The sequence below is a fragment of the Cetorhinus maximus genome, chromosome 2, assembly GCF_964194155.1.
Source record: "Cetorhinus maximus chromosome 2, sCetMax3.hap1.1, whole genome shotgun sequence".
Lineage (NCBI taxonomy): Eukaryota > Metazoa > Chordata > Chondrichthyes > Lamniformes > Cetorhinidae > Cetorhinus > Cetorhinus maximus.
This window is the reverse complement of record NC_135880.1, coordinates 95,885,289-95,908,998: the sequence shown is the minus strand read 5'-3', so window position 1 is coordinate 95,908,998 and position 23,710 is coordinate 95,885,289. Positions and strand designations below refer to the sequence as shown.

Below are 23,710 nucleotides of genomic sequence, written 5' to 3'. Positions count from 1 at the left end.
TCATTTCAACACATTCAAAAAAAGAATAACATGGTGGTTGAGTACAGTTTCTGAGTTTGTACTAATCACCATCATGACAAATGTATTTTACCACAACACAAATGGAAATATATCTCTCTCCCAGTTATGCTTTGTAGCAGAGAATGAATGACCGCAGAAAGATTGACTTAGTTCTGTGTTTCAGAGCAGCCAACTTAATCTTATAATTTTAAGGTGACACTATTTTCAGATATATTTAAGTACGTTTTAAACTTCTGTTCATCTGAGTGGAAAAGGTTACATTTTCTCTGTTTCTGTTAATCTTTTTAAATAGAATCCAAGAAAAACACAACACAGAAGGTGGCCATTTGGGCTATCATGCCTGTACAAGCTCTCTGTAAGAGAATGCCAATTCATTTCACTCCACTGGTTTTTCCCCAGACCGCTGCAATATCTTTTCCTTTTCAATATATCCAGTTTTCTTTGAAAGTTACCGCTGAATCTGCTTCCATTATTCTTTCTGGTAATGCATTCCAGAAGATAACAAATGTACTGAGTAAACAAAATTCTATTTATCTTCCCCCTTGCCTTTTTTGACAATTATCTTAAATCCATGTCCTCTGGTTACCGACCCTCCTGCCAGTGAAAAGGATTCCTCCCCATATCAAAACTCATCATAAGTTCGAACAACTTTATTATATCTTCCCTTAAACTTTTTTGTTCTAAGGAGAGCAATCCCACGTTCTCCAGTCTCCACACAACTGAATTCCTTCATCCCTGAAGCCATTTTGGTAAATCTAGGCCTTGACACACCTTCTAAAATGTGGTGTCCAGAATTGGACACACTAGCTGGAATTTTACACCCCCTTCCCCAACCCCCACAGTGAGCTGGCTAGTGGGGTAAAATTGGGTGGGATGGCGGGGGGCGCAGTGTCGGTCACCTACCCACCTTTGCTGGTATTTTAGCAGCAGTTGGATAGGTGGTGGGTGGCTCACCCACCCTTGGGTCAATTGTGGTTCCTACTGCTGGGTAGTTGACCAGTGGTGGGGGGGGTGAGCATGGGGAGGCTGACAGGTATACCCAGGTATACAGGCAGGCTCAAGGGGGGCGGGGGGGTAGGTGTCCTCCTGTTCAAGCCACCTATGCCCCATGAAGAGGCCCTCCCAGTGGCAAGGGCTGCCTCTGCTTCAAGAACTCCTGCTGGCTTCTTGATCACTCCAACCCCACCTTACCAGGACCTGCCTGACTGGCTCCAGCAAGCTCACCCCAGTTACCTTAATTCTTGAGTCTCCAGTTATGCTCCTGATCTGGGGCTTACTGCAGTCTCAGCAGTGGCCATTGATCCCAAAGACTGTTGGGACTGAAGAGCTGCCAGCCCTCAACTCTTGGAGGTGTGACATCCTACCTCGGGTGGGTGGGTGAGTGAGTGAGATGGTAGCCAGAACTTCAGACAACTAATTGCCTGAGCAACAGAAAATTCAGTCATGGTTTCCAGGGCCAACAGAGGCAGCAGATACATGGGAACACCACCACCTGGAAGTTCCCCTCCAAGTCACTCACCATCCTGACTTGGAAATATATCGCCGTTCCTTCACTGTCACTGGGTCAAAATCCTGGAACTCCCAGCGCTGTGGGTGTACCTACACCACAGGGACTGCTGCGGTTCAAGAAGGCAGCTCACCACCACCTTCTCAAGGGCAATTAGGGATGGGAATAAATGCTGGCCCAGCCAGCGAAGCCCACATCCCATGATGAAAAAAGATGCTGGACCCTAACTTTCCAGCTGATAGTGGGGCCATCTCTCCACATTAAATCCTGGCCAATGCTTGAGCTGAAGTCTAAACAGTGATTTGTAAAGATTTGGCATAACTTTCTTGCTTTTGCCTCCATAAAACCAAGGATAGCACATACTTTTTTAACAGTTTGAACAACTTGTCTTACCACTTGCAAAGATAGTGTATGTCAACTCCCAGGTCTCTCTCTTCCTGTAACTACTTATAAAATTCTACCATTTAGCTTATATTGCCTCATTTTTCATTCCAAAGTGTATCAATTCACACTTCACTGCATTCAATTTCAACTGCCAGTTTCTGCCTATGTGCTCATCTGCTACCATTATCCTCACTGTTGGCTACTTCGTGTCATCCACAAATTTTGAAATTATGCCCTCTGTACCCAAGTCATTACAAAACAAAGTGGTCCTAATACCGACCATTGGGGAACATTGCTGTACACTTGCCCCCTATTCTGAAAAACATGTGTTCACTGCTTGTCTCTACTTCCTGTCAGCCAATTTTTAATCCCATGGGCTTCAGTTTTGCTAAGACATGTTCCCACTGACTTTTTCTGCAGGGAGGAAATGGCTTTAGCGATTGTGCTCTGGAAGGACATTTCTTCTCTCGTGCCTTTCTAAGGTTCTGGAATTTGTACTTCAAGGCACATAGGAATATTTAACTTTGCTAATAAATACAGGAATATTTGACTTTGCTAATAAATACAATGAGCAGAAGAATGCCCTGAGGTCAGTGCACTGGTGCCAGCAGTTGTGTAAGTCTTAAAGTCTGACACGTTTTGTTGAATCATACCTGGTGTTTTTTATGGCCAGCCACACACGGACATCGTCATGTAGATGCTATTAGGTGCATGTGACAACCAAATGCTGTAAAATTTTACACACACATGCTATTTATCACCTTTATCTTGCATGGTGCAGTTAAATTAAGTGTTGTTCATGATGTTTCCAGGGCACATTCGTGACCCATTAATGCACTACACTACATTTGCTCACTGAACCTGAAAATGTTCTCCCAAGGCTTGTGACACTGAAATCTCCTTGGTGTATTTGGAATTGAGGTAGCAATAAGCCTCTGTTGCACTAATGGCCCAATTATACTGAATTTTTTGTATTCATGATGCAGTTTTCACATTGCATTGACTCAGAAGGTGCTGTACAACCCTGACCTCCATGTTGCTTGACATTTCAGTTCTTCATCCCACTCCCATTCTGACCTCTATGACTTTGCTTCTGACTGTTCCAGTGAAGCTCAATGTAAGTTCAAATAACAGCTTCTCACCTTTCTACTTGGCGCTTTGCAACCCTCTGATCCTAACAATGACTTGAACAACTTCAGACCTGAAGTAAAACTCCTATTTTCTCTCTGGCTGTCATTGCCGGTGTGCAATGCTAGTCGTTTTGGGGATGTGGGAGAGGGAAGACATTGAAACTTGGGATAGATTTTCCCTCTCGAAACGCAGTTAGTGGGATGGCCTGATCCCTTGACCTACTTCTTCTTCCACTAGAGTGGAGCCTGTATCCCTTTCTACCCCTATAGCTATTCACGTGCTTTCTGTGTCTTCTGTGACTACTGGTTTTCCAGTGATGCTGCCTGACAGGCTTGAGTGTTTCCGACTTTTTCTGTTTTTCTGTTCAGATTTACAGCAACTGTTGCATTTTGCTTATTGTGTAACAAGGGAGTTTATTAGCAACAAGAAATATGAGACAGCCTCAGGAAACTAAGAAATAAGCATTCAGCTGAAAATGAGTATCTAAGATTAGTAGAACTGCAACAGCTTCAATGAAAACTTTTAAACTTTATCCGTGCACTTTCTAGAGCTAACTAAAAGCTGAGTATCCTTTTAGATAAACATAAAACTGTAATAAACATAAAAACTGTAACCAGCATTAGGATACCAGTGAGTGGACATCAGTCTGATCAGACTCCAAATTTGGGCTGGATTTTAAAGGCCCCCCCAGCGTGTTTTTGGCAGTGGGTCACATAAACTATGACGGCCAGCCCTTCCCTGTCCCATTACCCTGACTTACCAGCATCTAGGATCCACTGGGGCCTTCATCCTGGGACTGCTTGAAATCCTGGCAGTGCCCACTATTGAGCTCTGGTGCTGCCAGGATTGCAAGAGCTGCCGCCAATCAGATTGTCTGGCCACCCGCAGGGTGTTGTTGCAGCATTTTTGCGGCCTTTTTTCTCATCTGTTGGTTTCTAACCAACATTTGAGTCGGTTGGGAGGGGTGGGGAGTGGGTGCGAGCAGTACGCCATCCTGTAAAATCCAACGCACATTTCACCATTCCTACCAAACATCCCCCCTAAAGTTGTTATAAAGCACAGATTTATCCATAACTGCCAAGTGTGTTTATCAATCAGAATCATGGGGCTAGTTTTTACTGGGATGGCTGAAGCCCTGCCATTGAGGCTGAAAGTGGGTGAGCCTGCTTAGGCGTGCAGCATGACCTAGAGAGGTATCTTCCCAGCGGTAGCCAATTAAGTGGCCAAGAACTGTCAGCCCAATCAGAGGCCTAGCAGCTCAACAGCACACTAGTGATTGCTGAGGGCAATTGCAGGATGGTTCAAAGAGGTGTAACGCCCTGGTGGGGAGTGCCAGGCCAGGTAGGCAGTTCCTGGTGATTGGGGATGGGATGTCCATGGAAAGGCAGATCTACTGCCACGGGGTGGCCATGCCAAACAGAGGCCCCTTCATGGGTCCATGTGTGCCCAAAAAGGAAGACCCCCATCACCAGAACATGCTGGGAGGATCGCTAGGTTTCACTACATGGTCTCCCCACGCGACAGCAGGCAAAATGTCCAGGGAGGTGGGAAGTGGCACTCAAATGGCTCAATTTGTCTCCAGTCAGGTGGCTCATCTGCCAGTTTTCCAGATGCTGGCAAAATGGCATGGTAGCTGGAAGATAGGGCATGCCCCTCTATACCTTCCCATGTCTTCCAGCCTCCCACCTGTCACCAAAGGCCTGTTAAATTTCAGGTCACAATCTCTGTGGTGCAATTGCCAGCCTTTTCACAAGATTTCTCAGCGGCTTTTCATTAATTTGTTTTACTCCTTGTAACTAATGAGAATGCGAGTAAACTTTAACGGTGAACAAATGATGTCTTCAATCAATTCATCAGTACAACTTAATAGGCATTGAGGACTAATGAATCCTTTAGAAAAAGAAAACTTCTCTTGTGATAATTCGATCCTTGAACACCGCCATTGTTCAGACAAAGATTTTCAAGTCTTCAGACCTAATGCTGTCTATGAAGTGATCTTCAGTTATTAATGTATTCTCATCCGAAGTAAAGCCCTGTTAGCCTGGAGAGCTGCTTTAAGATAACTTTTTTCCTGTCCTATGTACTGTAAATTGGAACATATTTTAAGACTTTTTGATATATAGCACTGACCTAAGGCTGGTTCTTTGTAATAATTGTGTAATTCCAAATAAACAGATGAACAGCTTGAAAAAAATATCTTTAGGAATATAAGCACAGGAGTGCTCCACTTAGGCCTGGATTTTCACAGAGTTGGAGTGGCTCTGGAGCCATTTAAAATTGATGGGCAGGAGCCAATTCTGGGATTCCCGCCATCATTTCTGGTGCCCCCCATTTGTCGCTGGCACGGAATAAGGGTAATGAGTCTGCACTCCTGACCTGGCTGGCTCTATTTCATGCGTAGGCATCTCCTAGATCCTGCAATTTTCATGGAGTTGGGCCAGGTTCTCCATAACTCATGGTTCAGGGTCCCTCAGAGGAGTGGTGAACCATAGTCTGGATTTGGAACCTTTTAAAAGTTCAAAAGATCTTACCCATGTCCCTTCCCTGCCCCCAAACCTCCCCATTCAAATTCAGTGCCAGCTCACGCCCCCCACTCACCCTGTGCCCCCTTATGCACCCAATGCCACTCATGTTCCCCTACCGACCCCTCTGGACCCATCATACTCTCCATACCAACTCATGGCCCTTCCATGCCCATTCACCCAGTATGCACTATGTACAGAACCAATGAGCCATGTAGTAACAAAGACATGCCTGAAGCTGCTTAGAAAAAAAAAACCATTCAAAAATCATATTTTTGGAAAAAAAATAACGTTTCTGTAACCCTATAAAAGTGTCAATCAGCCAGTCCAATAAAGTATCAATAACTGGGGCTTCAAACACTGCATACCTCTTAACTTTATGCAAATAAACATTGAGACATTGACAAAAGAGGTCACCGAAATATGAACTTACTATAACAACTTAAAGATGTCAATCAAGGAAAGTCAGCAGTTCCCTTCAGTTGTCCAATCAGAATCTCCTGCTGAGATAATCCTTTTATGCGCCTGGGCTCTCAGCTAAGCATGCTTAATGAGGGCACGTGTAAGAACTCTTTTAGTAGAACTGGATGGCCTCATTATGCCTCACCTGGTTCACATGGAGCTCGACCTGACGGTGAAGTTCTTTCCTATCCCAGTACTGGTGCTAGTGTCCTATGAAAGGAAACCCCTACTTTCCCCACCATGCTTTCAACCACATGTTCACCTTCCTAATCTGCTTATCGCTACACCAATTTGTAAGCAGCTGAAGTAAGAATCTAGAGTTTAGAACCCTTGATGTCCTAATATTTAATTGAGCTTCTAGTTCCTGGTACTCTCTAAACAGGACCTCTTGCCTACTCTTTCCAATGTTGGTGGCCTCAACATGGACTACAACAACTGGTCTGCCCCCTCCCTCGCCAATATACTTCCAAGCCAGTTTGAGATGTCCCTCAGGTGGCGCAATCTAGGTAATGTATTATTTGGAACCCCAGGTCCTACTAACAAAGGATGCTTTCTGCCCTTATAATTATTGAATCCATTGAATTATTGAACTTTTCTCAAAGACAATATGGAACTTGGCCTGATTTCAACTTCATTTTAAACTTTGTTGTACAGATCTTCATATCAGAGCCTGGAAAATTCAACCGGAAGGTTAAAGTTTGGGTCCAAGAATACTGGAACTTGAATGATTCGGTGGCTATCGTTCTATTTGCGGTAGGGTTTGGTTTACGTTGGACTGACCAGCCGTTACAGACAGCTGGAAAAATTATATACTCCCTGGACTTTATATTTTGGTTTGTGAGGCTTCTGGATTTCTTCGCAGTGAATCAACATGCAGGGCCATACTTGACAATGATTGGGAGAATGGCAAGTATTTAAAAATACTTCAGTGTACCTTTTCTCCTCAAAAGTTTTCACTATTAAGTAGATGTTATTATTTTATGGATAACTATATTGACATGTATTTCTCACAATCAATTTTCTCAATTAAATTAAAGCTCGCATGTATAAGTTTATGATTTTTTTTTCATGTTGGTGGATGGTGTCAGGCAGAAATCTGAACAAATCACAATTTGATTAGATTGAAAGGGGTGGATTTTATAAAATGAGTGGCAGGGAAAAATTGGCTGCTATTTTTATACCTCTCCTAATGCTGATTTCTGTTCACTTCAATAGAAATAAAAATTCAGAAAGATGTAAGATGAGCTGCTGCTTCACTAGCACACATTTGTACAAAGTCAAAATCTACCCCTTGGGAGGCAAGACCAAGTGAAACCTTCAGTTGAAGGGAACCCTACACACCAGGGTGTGCAAAAGAAAAATAAGATTTGCATTTATATTACACCTTTCATGACCTCAGGATGTCCCAGAACATTTTATAGAAAATAAAGCACTTTTGAAGTGTGGTTACCGGTGTAATGTGTGAGACAGAGATTTGTTATGATGCGGCAGATGATGTGTGCCAGGTGAATCAAATCCATGAGGGAAACTTTATCAAGCAGTCACAATGATTTTGCAATTTGTATTTTATTTTGAGATGCGTGCCCTGAATTAGTTCAGTATTAATAAGTCCACCAAGACTCTAGAGATTTTTTACAAAGCTAAATTAAACATTTATTAACAAAAGAAAAGATTTCAAGCACTTACATAGGTCTACAAATTACTAAACCCCTAATTAATTTGCCTTACAGTTACACCCCCGTTAAGGCAATGGTAAAAAGTATTTAAACAGACCCATGCAAGTCAAACACAATACCCTGGACAGTAGAATTCAAAGTGGCTTTTCCCAGCTTTGGTTTCTGTAGACAGCAGCTTAATGCACAACTACTGGAGGCTTTTCACATTTTTGGCAGATCTTACAATGTCTTTCTCTTTGACACATAGCCTCTTCCACTCTATACATGTTTCTCCCTTTTAATGCAAGTTCCATTGTTCCCATATGTTTTTGGAACTTTACCTTTCTCATAATATAAATCTAATCATGGTGCTAATATTGTCAGTAACCTTTGGAAAAAATAAACACACTGCTTGGCCTAGCTTCTCTAGCTAGGTGTAACATCCTACCATCTCTTTGAAATTCAAACTACCCTGGTTTGCTTAAAAATGCAAATTCTCCTCACCACATTCTAAGACTTCAGCCATGTTTATGTATTTATCATTTCAAACCTAGCTTCTTTTGATGAATCAATGCCTCCAGACTAGTTGTCTCCAATTCAATTAAATCCTACACACACACACACATACACACACAAACTATCCAAACCTTCATTCAAACTATCCAAACCCTTATAGCTTAGTTTGAGGAGCTGGGAGAGGTAAAATGAGGCACCGCAGTGCAACCAGTGACAGGCAGGTATTATTTACCAAGTGATCGTTACATAGATGGTTGCCATTGTCAATGTGGCATAGGAATTTATAACAAAAAGCTGCCACAGAAGTGACAAAAATGTAACAGTAGTCATCTAGGTTTTTTAGTCAGGCAACATATGCAAAGGTAACTTTATAAATTATAGACTATGAAGGGAAGATTGGATGGCACAGGGCATTAGCAAACCATCCTGTTACCTCTGGGACTTCAGTTCACATCGGATATAGAAGGATGTAATGAAAGGCTCCTTTCTCTGACAATTATAAGGTCAGATGTAAAATGAGCTTGGCCTGTCCTAAGTTGTTTGCTATCTATAAAGTTTTTTAAAAATGTGATGCAATAGAATGCATGCTTCTAAAATTCTTGGTGTGGCACACTGATAGAGCAAAGGAAACTTTCTAGTGTATCTATCCCATGTCGTACTTCACCTTGAAAACTGTTATGATGGGGAAATTTGATCTATACAAATGCACACTATCATGCTTAAAACTAAAAGAAATGTCAATAATAAAAATACATAAATAATAATTAAAAGTGAAAGTTTATTTGTAGTTATGGGATACAAATTTCATTATCACCCTGTGGCTCCTGAATATTATGGAGACACCTTTGTGAAGCCCGATTTCTGGCACAAAGTCTCATTCGCAGCAAGCAGAGATTAGAAAATCAGGGCTAGTGTACTTGCCCTTAGTGAGGCGACACACAGAGAGTGGAGGCCCATAAGAATACCTTGACATCTATAATCAAGAAGTTCCTATGCAAAATTTTGCAGAGGATTTTGGGGAAATTGTGCTATTGAAACACCATCAATCCTAACTTGGTAACTAGCTCCTGAAAAAATAACTAGCTCCCTCTCAAACTGTGCAAATTTTTCTTTGAAAGGAAATAATAATGCTTGCATTTATCATACAAAATAGTAGAGGGTTAGAGATGAATTGCATCTCTTGTTAGGTTTGCGCATGTACTAACCTGAAAACCTCTCTAGACATGAAGACATGATGTGCAAATTATTCTATACATACTATAATTCTTGTAGCAGAATAAATCTATTTCCCTCTGTTTTAGACGACAAACATGTTCTATATAGTGATTCTGATGGCAATTGTTCTCTTGAGTTTCGGGGTGTCAAGAAAGGCTATACTTTCTCCAGCAGAAGAACCATCTTGGCGACTTGCTCGAGATATAGTGTTCCAGCCTTACTGGATGATATTTGGTGAAGTCTATGCTTCTGAAATTGATCGTATGTATTCAAATATTTACATTTACTAATGCAATATATGATGTCCATAAATACATTAGTTGGACACTGGATTAGGATAATCTTTTGACAAAAGATATACAAAGTCACGAATAACCCATTACTGCATTTTAATTGGAAAAAAAGTTTGTAATTCTCCATTGCCTGCCATGTGATTGAGGCTGTGTTTTTACTTTCAACAAAACTTGCAGCATGCACTCACTGACATCACTGTTCAGAATGAAGGCAGCTGTGAATATTGCAAATGTTTCCTCTTATTGAGAAATCTTAATGAAGGATCAAGATACAGTATAGAAGAAAGGGAGTAGTAGAAGAGACTTGCAAAAATAATTGAAATATATCTAAGGATGAGGGGGGATCTGATTGAAACTTACAGAATACTGAAAGGCCTGGACAGAGTGGATGTGGGGAAGATGTTTCCATTAGTAGGAGAGATTAGGACCCGAGGGCACAGCCTCAGAGTAAAAGGAAGACCTTTTAGAACAGAGATGAGGAGAAACTTCTTTAGCCAGAGAGTGGTGAATCTATGGAATTCATTGCCACAGAAGGCTGTGGAGGCCAGGTCATTGAGTGTATTTAAGACCGAGATAGATAGGTTCTTGATTGGTAAGGGGATCAAAGGTTACGGGGAGAAGGCGGGAGAATGGGGTTGAGAAACTTATCAGCCATGATTGAATGGCGGAGCAGACTCGATGGGCTGAATGGCCTAATTTCTGCTCCTATGGCTTATGGTCTTATGGTCTATATGTATATATGAGATCCAAAAGTTAGGCAGAGGATGACTACCAAAAGGTGCAGATGATACATAAACAGCATTTTAATTCTATTATTGAGCAAATTTTTGTATTTTTAATTGAACATTTTCACAGAATCTATTTAAAGTGATCAATAATAAGATGAGAAGACAAGTTAGAAGAACATTCTTTATACTAAGGCTTGTTGTGACATGGAATGTTTTGCCACAAGGAATGGTGTTGAGGAAGAGACCATTGCATCTTTAAAAGGAAATTGATTAAATATTTGAAGCAGAGGAAGATACACTGTTATGGGAAGGGGGCAGAAATGTAGAGTCAGTTTTGCTTTGCTCTATAAAAGGGCCAACATAGAAACAATGGGCTAAATCATCTTCTTATGAGCTGTAAACTGTTATGGCTTTTAGAGTTCCATGTTGGCATGATTAGAGACACTGGGATAGATTTTAATTCAGGCCTTAGTACCCTATTTAAGTTAATACACTGGTGTTTGTTGTGTTTTTATAATGACATAAAAGCACCAATCACTCAGAAGGGATTAGGTAAATGCATTGTGGGTTTATTTATCTAAACTAGGCACATAAGAACATATATACATGGATAGAAAGCTTGAAGACATCAGCAGCAGGGCTGCCTCTGCTGTGTTCTGCTCACAGTTTGGGGTAAATCTGAGGCTGGATCACATGACACACTTCCCTTCCAGTGATGGCATGCTGCTATCCCTTAAAGGCATATGACAGTGAGTGTATAGGACTGGTGAATCTATGAGTCTCTAAAGTGTAGAGGTAATCTGCCGGTACACCCAGATCTTGTAATGGTAACCTTGTCTGGAGGTTTCTTTAATTGCTCACAATGATCTGTGGGATTGTCATACTTGATGTTGTTCCTTTGGAATCTTGTCCTCAATGCAATAGGATTGCACATTGGTTGAGGAGCTGGAATAGATCTGATTTATCCACAGTTACACCTCACTGTTGCACCTTTGTGTGTAATGACTTCACAGGACCTTGTTCCAAGCAAATTGTTGTCACCTCAGCTGGTTTCCACGTACCTTCTGTGGGATCCTGGATGCAAACTTGTGGTCCCAATTGAAAACTTGGAAATTCTGTACCTGCATTTTTGTTGTGCACGTTGGTCACCTTCTCTTGCTGCTTTTAAAGTTGCTATCACGTTTTTGAGAGACTAGAATGGGTAAGAGTAGGTAAATTGATACACACTGGTCTGCCAAACACGAGCTCTGCTGGAGATGGAATAGTTGTACTTAAAGGCATCGCTCTCAGGTGTAATATTGCAATGTGTAATCTTGTATGCTCTGTCTACATTTGAAAATTAGGGATTTCACTGTAAAAATCATTTGTTCAGCTAGGCTGTTAGATCTAGGGTAATGAGGAGAAGGGGTAGTATGTTCAATATCATGTGAGCTTGAAAGAGATTCTGGCGAACAGCCCGATAGGAAGTAATTGAAAACAGCGTTGTCTGAATGGGGTATGAAATGTAGTAAATTCTTGGGACTTCTCTGTGTGATGTACTGACCAGTAACCATGCTTGGCATCAAGCTTCAAGCAGAATTTTGTTCACTGTTCTCCGTCTCATCATGCACATCGGCATCATTTTCTGGTTTGTCAGCCACCTCGTGTATATGTTTCTGACGGGGTACCGGATGGTCATTTTTTTGTTTAAAGACCCATTTTGTCTGTTTTGATCAGTGCATGGCTCTTTATAGCTACATCAATCCTTGCTCTAGTGCTCTGCCTCTGCCAATTGCTCTTTCTGCTGCATGCCTTGCAGAATTGATGAAAAGCAGAACATTTCCTTGGTGCATGCAGAAGGCCACACCTGCCACATGTCTTGCTTGTTTTGCATGTTCTTATGAGTCCACCAAGAATTTGGGTTGTGCTCAGGACCTGTAAGCTTTGTTGACCTGTGAGGTTCGCTTCTTACTTATGTCCATCCTTGAGTTGTTCTTCAATGCTATACATTTTGGGCTTGTCTGGCAGATCTTTCTGGATGCTTCCAAGGGAGTGGATGTGATCACCAACTCAACAATTCTGTTTGCTAGCTCTGCGTTTGAAAAATCGCAGTATGCTGACTTTTCACTGCATCTGCTGACAAAGGGGTCCATGGATTCTGCAGGCTGTTGTCGAAGTGACATGAACTCTAATCGGTGAATACAGAAGTTTACCTTGATTCTGAACCAGTCTTTCAATGTAGCCCATATTTTTTGGGGATCCATTAGCTCTGCTGCTGTTAATCCAGACGTGTTCAACCTGTGTAGACGTTCATTCCCAATTGCTAGGCAATGTTTTATGGCTTACCTGTATGGTTCAGACACACCTGAACCAAGAAACTATAGCTCTCTACACTGGGGTTGGGGTGGGGGATGGTGGCGCTCTCCACCAGCTGTAAAATAAGTGGCAACTCTCCACAGCCATTTCCACGAGGCCCGGTGAGATTTAACCCCTGTGAGAGGAATTCCCCTGCCCACCGGAAATTCTGGTGATGGGTGGATGTCCCACCTCCGAGAGCTGCCAACCAATCAGAGGTTGGAGCTCTCCAGTACTGACAGCGCCACCGAGGGCAGTAACCACTGCTGGTGTTGAAGTGCTGCCTACATCATGGATTGTCACTGGATCCATGGTAAAAAGGTGAGTGGAGTGAGTTCACTGGAGCCAGACAGAGAGGCCCCGGCAAAGGGAGGGAGTTGATTTAAAGGGCAGAGGGGCATCTTACTCTGGTCCCTCCATTCCCACTGGCGGGTGCCACTGTCAGGCATAGTACCCAGTAAGGAGGGACCACAACCCCCAACAGGCCTCAGACCTATCCATCAGAGTTTTCCTGGTGGTATGCCCCTGGTCCCAACCCCCCCACCCCCCCCAACCTCGGCTGCTTCTGATAGGATGAGGCCCTTAAGTGACCTTTGAGTAGCAACTTAAGTTCCTCCATTGACGACTGGGAGGGAGGGCTGTCCACAAGCCTCCCTCTGGACTAAATTAGTGGAAGGTGGGAAGGCAAGGGATCTCCACCCTGCAACTTCCCACCCGATCTTCATTACAATAACTTTGCTGGAAGTGTGAGGTAAATTCCTTTCATGTATATGATTAGGATTTCTGCCACATATCCAGTGACATTACAACAATGCAGCAGAGGCAGCCCTGAGAAAATTCCCGGTTAGTGTTTGTATTTGGTCAAAAGTTCATGCCTTTGAGGCTATCAGAACTCAAAGAAAGATATTTGTGGACTTCACTCCATATGTAAATAGTAATAGGAACAAAAGAACAGGGCCAGGTGTAGGCCATTTAGCTCTTAAGCCTACTTCACTGCTCACTCATCTGCATCTAAACTCTGTTTATCTGTCTTGGCTCTATATGCTACCCTTATGTCACAAAAATGTAGAATGTAAACTTACTGAGATGTTGCCAGGTCCTAAAGGAATTAAGTGTTTCATGTGAACATTAACAAAATCATCCTGGATTCAGCAATGGAAGTACCTAAAAGGACAACATCTGTGTGTGAGTTTGTCACAACAGGTTGTGTACAGACACTTGAGGCAAAACGAGAAAACCCTTTAGAATATATGCAAAATACCATTAGAAACATCAACAAACTCAGAGGGTAGAATGTGATCCCCTTAAAATAATCCTCAGTTTAATTGTTCCAATATCCGAAGGTGATATTGCACCAAATGCCAACTGGGACCCTGGAAACCATAAAAAGAGGTTGATAACTGCCATAGGATAATAATGGCAACAAAAACTAATTGAAAGTAATAGAATGTTAGATAAAATATTTCCTCGGATTGAGCCCTCAGATTACAATAGCTTCAGAAAAAGTTGTCCTTAAACATCTCTGCTTCCAAAATAAATACATCTGGTTCTGCATTGTATAAGGCATTAAATATGTCATATGAGATTGTACTTTACTGGGACAGGGAAATGTAGTAATAAGACATGTGGCAGAATTTATCAAAGGCCCTGGTTAATTGCAGAGAGTTTGCATTGCAGTGCAACTAGAATCTGTGGCAAGAGTTGAATGATAGCTTTCCTATCTGAAGGCTGAAATCTGCCTGTTTTCCCTGTTACATGTTACAGGCATATGGGGTCAGTTCTGATTGCCCAATCAACATTGAAGACTTTATATTATATCAACAGAGAAGTGTACAGTATTTATTAATTATTTTAATCTGCTGTTCTCTTATAATTGCAGCTTGTGAAGAAGGTGCAGATTGCCCTCCTGGTTCATTTCTTAATCCATTTCTCCAGGCAGTTTATCTGTTTGCGCAATATATTATACTGGTCAACCTACTCATCGCTTTCTTCAAGTAAGAACTACTTATAAAAAGAGGATGAACTATCTCTCCTTTCTATTGCAAAGTTTATCAACTTGTAGAAATGCATCTTACATAGAAAAAATTTTGAACCTTTGAGACAATCATGGGTTTGAAAAGTAATATTCAGAGTCATTACCTGATAGCTATTACTAAGGCTGAGAGTTCACTGAAATTTGGTTCCTCTATGCTCTTGTATTCAGGAAGCACTCCAGTTCATAATTAAGTTAATTGGGCTGAAAATCTATGATAGCTGCATTCTGGCATGACTGCTGTGGTGCGCACACTTGGAACCTCTGCCGTTCTAGTGTCAAACTTTACAGGTCAGAATTTTAATTAAAAATGCATCAAGGATGGTGATCTACTCCCAGAATCGGGATATCACAACACATATTATTGACTCTGCGGGGAGGTGCCTGTTCCCCGTCAGAAAGTGGAAGACATGTGCCTCTCTCAACTACCTTTATAAGATGACCAATACCACTTAAAACAGATTGGTTAGTCAACAGGTTGTTTTTGAATGTTAATGTGCTTCAATTAGTTGCCATATTTGTCTACATAAATACAGTGGCTACACTTCAAAAGTAATTCATTGGTTATAAAGCACATTCGGATACCCCATGGACAAAACTATTATATAAATAATAATATTTTCTTTATTAAATAATTGTGAGATTTTCTAGAGCAGTAGGTATTAATCTGTTTGATTCCACATTGTCACATACCCTACCCACGTTGAAAGAATAAAATCTCTTTTGGTCATATTGATGGCATCCGTCTGTCTCAGGAGATGATATACTGCACCCAGGGTGTATGACACTTCTGTAATGATGTTCGTCTATGGTGGCTGTAGAGGCTGATTTGTGAGTGGCAGTCCCTTCCACAGCTGGCACAGATGAATAGCGTTGGTCTGAGTTTGGCTGATGTTTTTTCCTTCTGGAGGACTCTCTTTTCCGCCATCTGGTCACTTCTTTTGTCCTCTGCTTTTTCCATGCCCTTCCTGTCAGGCTTGTCTTCAGACACTCCGATCAGCAGCAAGGACTTCCCATGCTTCAACTCTGATTCTGGTCAACCTGAAATCTCACTTGTAGATATCCTTGTATCGCAGACACTTTGGTCTCGGGCTGATAGCAAGCTCGCCATAGAGCATGTCTTTGGGGATGTGGCTGTCATCCATTTGGCTCACATGACCCAGCCAATGGAGTCGCTACTGGCTCAAGAGGGCAAACATGCTGGGGATTCCTGCATGCTGGTGTACTTCCATGTTCAGCACCCTGTCTTGCTAGGAAATGCCCAATATTCATCTGAGACAACAGAGCTGGAAGCTATCATAGATTAGCAATCCATCTATTGAGATAGGGCACAGCTTTGTAAACAGGGATGTGAATGCCAACTTGGGTGTAGCCCTTGGACTCTGGAAATGTCAATAGCCCTGCAGAGCTAGGTTCCCCTCTCATATTGTTGCTGATGTTGGTCAGTCAAGGAAGTTATGAAGTTATTGCTTTAGCTGAATATTGCATCTATGATTGTCTTGCTGCATCTGTAAACAGCAACAAATAAAAGCAGGAAATACTAAAAAAAACAGAGTAGTTCATTCAGCATCTGTGGAGAGAGAAACAGAGTACTGTTTCAGGTTGATGATCCTTCATCGGAATTGTTCGTAGATAGCAACAACTCACAAATCCAGTGCATACAAATTGATAGTCATGATGCCATGAAAGTTAAATATTATGCAGAGGTCTCGAGAAGATGGCTCTCCTGTTGATCCTTGGTCAGCTTTACTTTACTACCAGCTATCTGTGGCTGGTATAGTAGGCCTTGTTGTGTAGCGGTGCTTCAGGAAGTAACTTTGTATATCACTTGAAATCATGAGCTCTTTAAATCCTGTTTTGCCAAGTTCAGTGTTAGTGGAGCATTGACTACAGCCCTGATAATAGGAAAAAAAACCTGACGAGTGAATGATGCATCTGATTTGATAGAGAAAAACGCTTCAACAGAAATACAATTTTGAAGTGAGAGGCTATTCTAACAAGAGAAATTCATTTGGCCTTTATTGTAATTAAATCTGAGTTTAGGCTCAGTGTGTACATTCGTATTGAGTGTAATATCAAGTTTTACTCTTCACTGCTTTAACAGTTCTGATTATGTTTTTCCCTATAGTAATGTGTATTATGAGATGAAATCCATCTCCAACAGACTTTGGAAATACAATCGCTACCGTTACATTATGACCTATCATGAAAAGCCATGGCTGCCACCGCCAATTATTATCTTCAGCCACGTAGCTCTGCTCATGAGTCGAATTTACCAACGTCGAGCAAAAAATGAGGTGGATCAAGAAGATGAGGATGTTGGGTTAAGTAAGTAACACCAATATTAAGACAATGACTAATGTGAATTTTGTTGGTAGAAACATTGTAAACAATGACCCTGTTCTTCATAATGTAGCAATAAATTTGTTCTGCACGGGGTTGTTTCTCCTCTTACAATGTTTTATAAAGTGGACAGTAACAATATTTTTTATTTTGATGCACACAATTCCGTTTTTTTGCATTGGCGCATCAGTGCAAATTAAAGCTTCTATTTACATATTAGTAGCCGGAGTCTTCCTAATCTTTTACTTGCAGTGCAGTGTGAACAATTGTAGGGATCATTATGGAGTTCAAAGCTCCCAGTGTTCTGGTTTGAAGCTAACACTGTGATTTGTAAATGAGCTTAACCAGTAAGAAGGATCAGTGGTGTGAATTAGCTTGATGACACAGCATATTGGAGCCCTAACAAGCTGCAACATGGAATTTTGGGTCATTGGCATCTGCCTGTGATCCTTCAAATGCTGGAAAGCAAAATTGGGTGTGTTGCATAACAGACTGTTAATTCATGGCCACCAGTTTTCATCCAGTGTCCAAAGTGAAAATTATCCCTACAATCTCAACTCCATAGCCTCCATTCCTTGGAGTCTGATTTTAGTTGTTTAAGCCCTTGTGATTTGAGGGCCCAGACCATGATCCCAGTCTGGACACCTAGCTGGTCTCTGTATCTGCTCATGGGACCAGATTTATGCCCTGTCTGTCCAAGTGTCAACCATAAGCTGGGTTTCTTTGACATGGGAACTCATGGCATATCTTCATAAGCAATGGCATGTGGTTCTCTCCCACAAAGCTGGATTCTTCAAAGCAAGGTCAGAACTCAGTCCCAGTCTAGTTTCCAGCCATTCCAGCAGATCCCAATTGAAGTTACATCAGGACTACACTGCAGATTTTTACAGCTGGTTACTTTAACCAATTCAATTCAATTCAATTGACATATAAGATGTTAAAAATGCTATCAGTGATGTTAGTTTGGTGCCCTCTATTGGACACTGAAGGGAACTCTCAGTTGTGATGTGTTTATGAAGAAATCTGTCCTGGAGACAATTTGGGCACTGGGACAAAATAAGTATACATATAAAGCAACACATTGAATATTTAATTCAAGGAGACAGGAGACTGGATGCTCTTGATGAGGCAGATCTTTTCACTGAAGTCTTTTTAAACCATCAATATATGAATGACCTGTCATGAAAGTAAGAGATAGCACTTACTGTGTAAACCAATAGCCCATGTTATGTGGGTGATGAGGTCAACATTAAAGCTACTGTCATAAGCATTTTGGGCATGAGCAGATCCAGTGACTTCAATGGAAAGGAACATCATGCAGGCAGTGTAGCCCCAGTCAATGCGCCCACCCCCAAACTGAAAACTCGAGGAGAAACTATTTGTTGGTCATAGGATGGGGAGGTGGCAGGTATTGTCACTGCAGCTGCCTGTGGAGCAGCATGGTTAGAGACCTGGGAGCAGGCCACCTGGCTGCTATTTAAACAGCAATTCCACAAAATGCCTGGCATTGGAAGACCGCGAGAGAAAGGAAATAATAAATATGTTTTAAAAAACGAATTATCTGCTTGATGCTGAATATTTAACCAGTTTAGAAAACTTCATTTTGAATAGAATTGTATCTGAGTAAGGAGGAGTTGAAAAAGCTTCATGACTTTGAAGAGCTATGTGTGGAGAAATACTTTCATGAGAAGAATGAAAATCATCATTCAAGTGACAATGAAAGAATTAGAGTAACAACTAAAAGGTAAATCTGCAGCAGTTTCCCGATTAAAGTATTATTATTATTAAGTTTTATGCTTGTTAAGATTTGGAATGCCAGTGTCAGCAGGAAATCCTCCAAGGGCACAGTAGATCTCAGAGTAATGCTCAGTCAAATTCTGCTCCAAAAATAGGCCTTGACTTTGACCTCAGAATAGCACCCTCTACAGCACCATTACAATACTTCCATGCTTTATACCAAGCATTCTTAGTGTCTTTGAATGACACTGAAATAGGGGAATTTTGTGCTTTGAACCTGTGTCTGCTATGAACTTGATTGAGACTCTGTAAACTCATTCATTGATGTCTTTATTGATAACATGGGAACGTTTTCATCCATCAGTCTGCATTAGATTAAACCCATGGCTTAAAGGGACCCATTGTAACACCATCACCAACAGCTTTGATTTCTATAATGCCTTTAATGTAGTAAAATATCCCTAGATGCACATGCTAGTTGCTATGTAACAGGTTTAAGTTAACTTGTGGACAAGACTTCTGTATAGTGTGAGACAAAGAGTAAATTTCTATCTAGCGGCTGAGGTTTACTTGTTTTGAAGCTAAAACTTTAAGCAGTTAAAAACCTTTTGTTGATTTTTATTTATTGCAAGTTTTGCGAATGCAGAGCTATCAGCTATACAGCCACTCACTGACTCTACATGTCAACCACTCTGTCAGATGAGTTTAAAGTCTATCCTCTATGTCATTCCTTATGGTATTCTTAAAAGCAGATTGTATGTGTGCCTATTTCACACTCTTATTTTAAATTAAACTCTATTTCAAATTATAGCAGAAAGCATTTTCGCTGAAAAGCTGAGAGCATAAAACTTGTAGGAAACTAAGTTGTCACAATGGATAGAGAAATGATGGTTTTAGCATTAATTGTGTTGTCCTGTCTTGGCTCTTGGGTGAATTATTGAATAATTGCACTGCCTGGTATAAAACTAAACCATAAGAGCGAGCCAGGCATTCAGGATCAAATGCTGCAAAATTCTTCCGGGTTGCAGTTAGGCCTCATTTACAGCCTGGATCTCACGTGGACCCCATGCCTGCTAGTGGGCCAGCAAATATATATGTTCTGATCAGGTGTACCATATGCCAGGTCCCTCTGAAGGAATTCCCGGAGCAGGAAGTTACTGCCTTTGCCGTGCCCCATTGATGGCAATGGTCTCGTAAGGGGCCAGTGAAGTTTTGGCCATCACAAAACTATTACAGAATCACTGCTAGGTCAGGATCTGGTATACCTAATTGCCAACTGTACTCATGTACTCATGTTCACATCACAGTGGGAATATGCTGAAATGGTTGAGGACTTTTATAACCTACAACTTTATTGCTTACTCTCAACCAACCCTCAGTCTGTATAATGCAATAACAGCATACTTTTCAAAGAGTGCCTTAGAGTGAAAAAGCAATATCAAGATGCTTTACAGGAAGAACAAACAGGAAATAGGCAAGGTTTTTTTTATTCATTCACGGGATGTGGGCTTCATAGGCTGGGCCAGCATTTATTGCCCATCCCTAATTGCCATTGAGAAGGTAGTGGTGAGCTGCCTTCTTGAACCGCTGCAGTCTATGTGGAGTAGGTACACCCACAGTGAAGTGAGTTGCAGGATCTTGACCCAGCGACAGTGAAGGAACGGTGATATATTTCCAAGTCAGGATGGTGAGTGACTTGGAGGGGAACTTATAGGTGTAGCCGTTCCCATCTATCTACTGTCCTTGTCCTTCTAGATGGTAGTGGTCGTGGGTTTGGAAGATGCTGTCTAAGGAGCCTTGGTGAATTCCTGCAGTGCATCTTGTAGATGGTACACGCTGCTGCTACTGTGTGTTGGTGGTGGAGGGAGTGAATGTTTGTGGATGTGGTGCCATCAAGCGTGCTGCTTTGTCCTGGATGGTGTCAAGCTTCTTGAGTGTTGTGGGAGCTGCACTCATCCAAGCAAGTAGGGAGTATTCCATCACACTCCTGACTTGTGCCTTGTAGATGGTGGACAGGCTTTGGGGAGTCAGGAGGTGAGTTACTCGTTGCATGATTTCTAGCCTCTGACCTGCTCTTGTAGCCACAGTATTTATATGGCTAGTCCAGTTCAGTTTCTGGTTAATGGTAACCCCCCAGGATGTTGATAGTGAGGGATCCAGTGATGGTAATGCCATTGAACATCAAGGGGCGATGGTTGGATTCTCTCTTGTTGGAGATGGTCATTGCCTGGCACTTGAATGGCGCAAATGTTACTTGCCACTTGTCAGCCCAAATTGAGTATTGTCCAGGTCTTGCTGCATTTGGACATGGACTGCTTCAGTATCTGAGGAGTCGCGAATGGCGCTGAACATTGTGCAATCATCAGCGAACATCCCCACTTCTGACCTTATGATGGAAGGAAGGTAATTGGTGAAGCAGCTGAAGATGATTGGGCTGAGGACACTACACTGATGTCCTGGAGCTGAGATGACTGACCTCCAACAACTACAACCATCTTCCTTTTGTGTTAGGTATGACTGCAACCAGTGGAGAGTTTTCCCTCTGATTCCCATTGACTCCAGTTTTGCTCGGGCTCCTTAATGCCACACTCAGTCAAATGCGGCCTTGATGTCAAGGGCAGTCACTCTCACGTCACCTCAGGAGTTCAGCTCTTTTGTCCATGTTTGAACCAAGGCTGTAATGAGGTCAGGAGGTGAGAGGCCCTGGCAGAACCCAAACTGAACATCAGTGAGCAGGTTATTACTAAGCAAGTGCTGCTTAATAGCATTATTGATGACTCCTTCTATTACTTTACTGATGACCAAGAGTAAACTGATGGGGCGGTAATTGGCCGGTTTGGATTTGTCCTGCTTTTTGTGTACAGGACATACTTGGACAATTTTCCACATAGCCGGGTAGATGCCAGTGTTGTAGCTGTACTGGAACAGCTTGGCTAGGGGCGTGGAAAGTTCTGGAGCACAAGGCTTCAGTTCTATTGCCGGAATGCTGTCAGGGCCCATTGCCTTTGCAGTATCCAGTGCCTTCAGTCGTTTCTTGATATCATGTGGAGTGAATCGAATTGGCTGAAGACTGACATCTGTGATGCTGGGAACATGCGGAGGAGGCCAAGATGGATCATCCACTCGGCACTTCTGGCTGAAGATTGGAGCAAATTCTTCAGCCTTATCTTTTGCACTTATGGACTGCAGTCCTCCATTATTGAGGGTGGGGATATTTGTGGAGCCTCTTCCTCCAGTGAGTTGTTTAATTGTCCACCACCATTCACAACAGGATGTGGCAGCGCTGCAGAGCTTGGATCTGATCCGTTGGTTGTGGGATCGCTTAGCCCTATCACTTGCTGCTTATGTTGTTTGGCACGCCAGTAGTCCTGTGTTAGAGCTTCATCAGGTTGACATCTCATTTTTGGTATGCCAGGTGCTGCTCCTGGCATGCCCTCCTGCACTCTTGATTGAACCAGGGTTGATCCCCTGGCTTGATGGTAATGATAGCGTAAGGATATGCTGGGCCATGTGCTTACAGATTGTGTTCGAGTACAATTCTGCTGCTGCTGATGGCCCACAGCACCTCATGGATGCCTAGTCTTCAGTTGCTAGATCCGTTTGAAATCTATCTCATTTAGCACGGTGGTAGTGCCACACAACACACTGGAGGGTATCCTCAATGTGAAGGCGGGTCACGGTCTCCACAACAACTGTACGGTGGTCAGTCCTACCGATGCTGTCTTGGGACAGGTGTATCTGCAGCAGGCAGGTTGGTGAGGATGAGGTCAAGTATGTTTTTCCCTCTTGTTGGTTCCCTCACCACCAGACCCAATCTAGCAGCTATGTCAGTTAGGATTCGGCCAGCTCAGTCACTAGAGGTACTATCGAGCCACTCTTGGTGATGGACATTGAAGCCCCCCAACCAGAGTACATTCTGTGCCCTTGCCAACCTCAGAGCTTCCTCCAAATGGTGTTCAACATGGGGGAGCATTGATTCATCAGCTGAGGGAGGGCGGTACGTGGTAATCAGCAGGAGGTTTCCTTGCCCGTGTTTGACCTGATGCCATGAGACCTCATGGGTCCGGCGTCAATGTTGAGGATTCCCAGGGCAACCCCCTCATGACTGTATACCGCTGTTCCACCACCTCTCGTGGGCCTGTCCTGCCGGTGGGACAAGACATACGCAGGGATGGTGATGGTGGTGTCTGAGACACTATCTGTAAGGTATGATTCCATGAGCATGACTATGTCAGGCTGTTGCTTAACTAGTCTGTGAGACAGCTCTCCCAATTTTGGCACTAGCCACCAGATGTTAGTAAGGAGGACTTTCCAGGGTTGACAGGACTGCGGTTGCCGTTGTCGTTTCCGGTTCCTAGGTTGATGCCAGGTGGTCCGTCCGGTTTCATGCCTTTTTAGTGTCTTTCTAGCAGTTTGATACAACTGAGTGGCTTGCTAGACCATTTCAGAGGGCATTTAAGAGTCAACCATATTGCTGTGGGTCACCTGTAGGCCAGACCAGGCCAGGTCAGGACGACAGATTTCCTTCTCTAAAGGGCATTAGTGAACCTGATGGGTTTTTACAACAATCGACGATGGTTTCACAGTCATCGTTAGACTTTTAACTTCAGATTTTTATTGAATTCAAATTCCACTACCTGCCGTGACGGGATTTGAACCCATCCCCAGAGCATTACCCTGGGTCCCTGGATTACTAGTCCACTACACCATCACCTGCATATATAGATATTAGAAAATTGTTTGGAACAAAACAAATTGAGATACCATTTGACTGAATTGGTGCTGTCATATCATAAACAGTCAAATCTGTTTTTCCCCTCTGCTTGGGTT

At 42.4% G+C, this 23,710-nt stretch overlaps 1 protein-coding gene across 1 annotated transcript in view; it reads left to right on the top strand.

The window, feature by feature from the left end:
• trpm6 (transient receptor potential cation channel, subfamily M, member 6) overlaps positions 1-23,710 on the top strand; it is a 186,879-nt gene that overhangs the window by 99,786 nt on the left and 63,383 nt on the right. The window contains exons 21-25 of the mRNA XM_078559318.1: positions 6,682-6,933; positions 9,500-9,674; positions 14,648-14,762; positions 16,929-17,128; positions 18,755-18,887. Coding sequence (XP_078415444.1) covers positions 6,682-6,933; positions 9,500-9,674; positions 14,648-14,762; positions 16,929-17,128; positions 18,755-18,887 — 875 coding nt within the window. The remainder of the gene's footprint in view (positions 1-6,681; positions 6,934-9,499; positions 9,675-14,647; positions 14,763-16,928; positions 17,129-18,754; positions 18,888-23,710) is intronic.